The 3,308-nt window shown below is 41.7% G+C and overlaps 1 protein-coding gene across 1 annotated transcript; it reads right to left on the bottom strand.

Annotated features, from left to right (window-relative positions):
- Nucleotides 1-2,644, bottom strand: dlx6a (distal-less homeobox 6a). Its single transcript, XM_079828951.1, has 3 exons — nt 1,545-2,644; nt 932-1,125; nt 1-665 (listed from the first exon to the last, which is right to left on the bottom strand). Exons 1-3 carry the CDS (start codon nt 1,855-1,857, stop codon nt 426-428), a joined length of 747 nt encoding a protein of 248 aa, XP_079685077.1. The 5' UTR covers nt 1,858-2,644; the 3' UTR covers nt 1-425.
- Between the last annotated feature and the right edge of the window lie 664 nt (nt 2,645-3,308).

A 3,308-nucleotide genomic window follows, 5' to 3' on the forward strand; every position in this document is an offset into this window, starting at 1 on the left:
TGAAGTCATGGTTTACTCCATTTATGACAAAACATAAAAAGTTTTTAACAACTAAAATCGGACAGTATATTTACAATCAAACTGCTTTCGTTTGCATGATCAAAAACATAAACGCAGGAGGTTTGAGTTCGTTTTCAAATGCGACTCAAGCGCGTGACAAAACGTTTCGCTGCATGTCCCAATTTCATGTTGGTGATGATTGTGTTTGATTACAGCCAAACGTGAGAAAAGATTTTTAATCATCCGTTTAAGATGCTACTGACATTTAGTTCCATTGTCGAGCTTCGCCACACCACATGTCTTCATCCTTCAAAAGAAATCGTCCCCTTAATAGACTAGAATAGGTCTCTATTAGGGCTGTTAAACGTCTGGGCGAAGACAAGATGTCAACGTCAAGGCCTCTGGCCTAAAACAGAGCTAGTTGCCTATCTCTGCATGGCGTCCTGATGAGGCGACGAGTACCAGTGTGAGTAGCCGGGCATGTAGCTGTTAGCAGACATGTTTACTCCTTTAGAGGAGGCTGAGACGTCCCAGATAGGCGGAATGGCTGGAGAGCGCGGGGACAGGGCGATGGAGCCGGGCAAAATGTCACTCTCGTGAGGGTTACCGCCTTGTTTCAACAGCTTCTTGAACTTGGACCTTTTGTTTTGAAACCATATCTTTACCTGAAAAGAAATACAAATAAAAAAAAATCGGGTTATTTGTAAATTGTAGAAAGTGTCTAATTGAGTTTTTTGTTTTTGTTGTCATCATCTATCTTCACAGATATAGGTTCACTTTTATTAATAACAAAAATCTAAATGCAAAGCATAATTCACTATTAAATTCAAACGAGTCCACATTTCATCTGTGTATGTGTGAGATATATAATACTCAACCAAAACGAAAAGCATAATTCGCCATTAAATGCAAACGAGTCCACATATCTCACCTGCGTCTGTGTGAGCCCGAGAGAGGCAGCCAGTTCCGCGCGCTCTGGTAACGCCAGGTATTGGGTCTGCTGGAACCGGTGATTTAATGCCTGGAGCTGCAAACTGGAATAAATCGTCCTCGGTTTTCGGATCTTTTTGCCTTTTCCGTTGAAACGTATTTCTCCGTTTTCAATCACTGTCGTTTTCTGCTGTTCTGAAAAGGGTGAATATTGTGGAATGATTCCCGCACATAAATATTTATAAGAATTTTTAAATGTGTTTTTTTTTTTTTTGACAAACACATCATACAATCGGTAACGTTCTTTCAAGCATTATATAGCATAATTGCATTGTCTGTCATATTTAGGAAATTGCATGTAGTGACATGTCGAGACTGAGACAATTAGATGCTAATTATAATTTGCAATGGTGGGTAGAATCACTGGAGGAACGCAGTAAATCATTTTGAGAACACCGTTATTGCTGACATACAACGGGCAAACTAGGCGAGAACAAAAGGGGAACGGGTAAGGTGCCTTAGATTAGAACTTTGAATGTACATTTTATCGACATAGCATACGGCTTTCCTCGTAGAATTCAACCATGAAAACAGAGCTGTATCTTGACGCTTACCTGTGGCGTCTAACCTCGTCTGTGCTCCGCTGGCGTTACTGTGGTAAGACTGCAGGTACGGACTGTGGTGGGGATGGCTGACATAGGAGTAAGGTAGCGACCTGTTATAGGAGTTCGAGCCGGAGTACGGAGAGCTGTCGTGCTGATGATGATGATGATGAGACCCGGAATGGAGACAGTGGAGCGGATAATGGCTGGCGGCCATCGACGGGGAGCTCTGTTGTGAGTGCGATTGCTGTCCAAACTCCATGAAAGCAGATTTTGACGAGTCTTGAGCCTCCAGACCGTCAGCCATCGTAGTCATGGTCATCATCAAATTTTCTGCTTTGAGAGCACTTACCCCCTATCTCTGAAGTCCCAATGAGTCCGTGTTCGTTTCTTTCTCTCCTTGGTTAGGGGATATTGCGTTATTACCTCCACAATTTATCCTTTTTTGTCCTGTAATTCGCACGCGGTATGGTGGAAGGTGGGCTTGAGTAAAGGCAGAGATTTTAAGGTGGATTCTGTTAAATTTGAGTCCTTGCTTCCAGACTTGATGCAGCCACTACAAGTAAAATGGTTTGTCTCCAAAGGGCAGCGCCTTCCGATTGGTCATTCAACCTAACGTCATCAGTTCTCTGCTTTAGCTGAGACTTCACAGTGAGTTAACCTACCTTAACAGCTCCCACCGTAGCCATAACCATGTGGAGAATAATAATGCTGGGATATCCCTCTGATATTCGCAAAATTCCCACTCAGATAGTATACGACTCCGGAGACAATGTCGCTGCCATCGAAGTAATTAATCGCGTGGTTCGTAACCGCAGCTGAGGTGCCAAATAACGCTTAGTCTACAAACCGCGAGAACACCACACGAATCGAATCGTTTTAGGTAGGATACAGCGAACATAGTGGCACATGCACAGCTAAAAAAGCCCGTTATATGCAAGTTGATGTCTCAATGCATTTGCAAAACAGCGAAAACAAACCACAGCAGTAAAATAATAACACAATAGCACAATTAAGGTCATTTACAGTAGTAGCCTACACAATAAAAATATAAGCCACATTAGGTGAAAAAATTAGGTGCGACGTCTAGTTCAGTTGTAAGCCTCTTCAGTGAGGATTCACGTCAACTATAAACACGCCAGATATGGTCTGGTTTAATTAAGCCCCAGTCACTGAAAGGCCCGGGTTAGTGACAGCCTTTCCTTGTAGTAATCACGAGCCAGTCACAGTTGAAAATATATGCAAATTACGAGTGCAGTTTGTGGTTTGGCAAATCGCGATCACATTATAAACCACGATGTAAATATACCCTACAACTGCGAGGCTTTCTTCATTCTCATTTCACTCAATTTTTATTTTATAGACAACGAGTTTCCTCATGATATGGCATACATTTACTTTAAATGGTAATGAAAAAGCAATTACGCTCGCAATCAGTTATACCCAAATCCTCTTTGATTATCCGTTACACTGGCGCTATAAAATTAAGAACAATTCGTCTGTAATGATTATGGACCTTGTTTATTTTGGGAGGTGGATTAAAAGTGGATATAGCATAAATTATCCGCTAATTATACACCAGTGTCGCCTCAATTATCCTCTTATCAAAAATGGTAGCCCTAAATGCAGCATTTAGTTTCAATTTTCTCCCTTTCTGTAACAAGAACTGCGTACCTTGCTATTATTACCAGGGATGTTATTTACTTTGCCGGATTTAAGAGTGCACAAGCGGCGTAGATAACCATTTTCCATGGTGGACTGAACTTGGGAGAGACA

This window comes from Gobio gobio (genome assembly GCF_949357685.1).
Source record: "Gobio gobio genome assembly, chromosome: 11".
NCBI classification, from domain to species: Eukaryota; Metazoa; Chordata; class Actinopteri; order Cypriniformes; family Gobionidae; genus Gobio; species Gobio gobio.

Bases quoted from the DNA above. Each gene is read 5' to 3' on its own strand.
- dlx6a (XM_079828951.1), bottom strand. From the start codon at position 1,857: ATGATGACCATGACTACGATGGCTGACGGTCTGGAGGCTCAAGACTCG. The intron at 1,126-1,544 runs GTAAGCGTCAAG...CACCCTTTTCAG, and splicing joins GACGAGGTTAGACGCCACAG to AACAGCAGAAAACGACAGTG. The intron at 666-931 runs GTGAGATATGTG...ATTTCTTTTCAG, and splicing joins TCGGGCTCACACAGACGCAG to GTAAAGATATGGTTTCAAAA.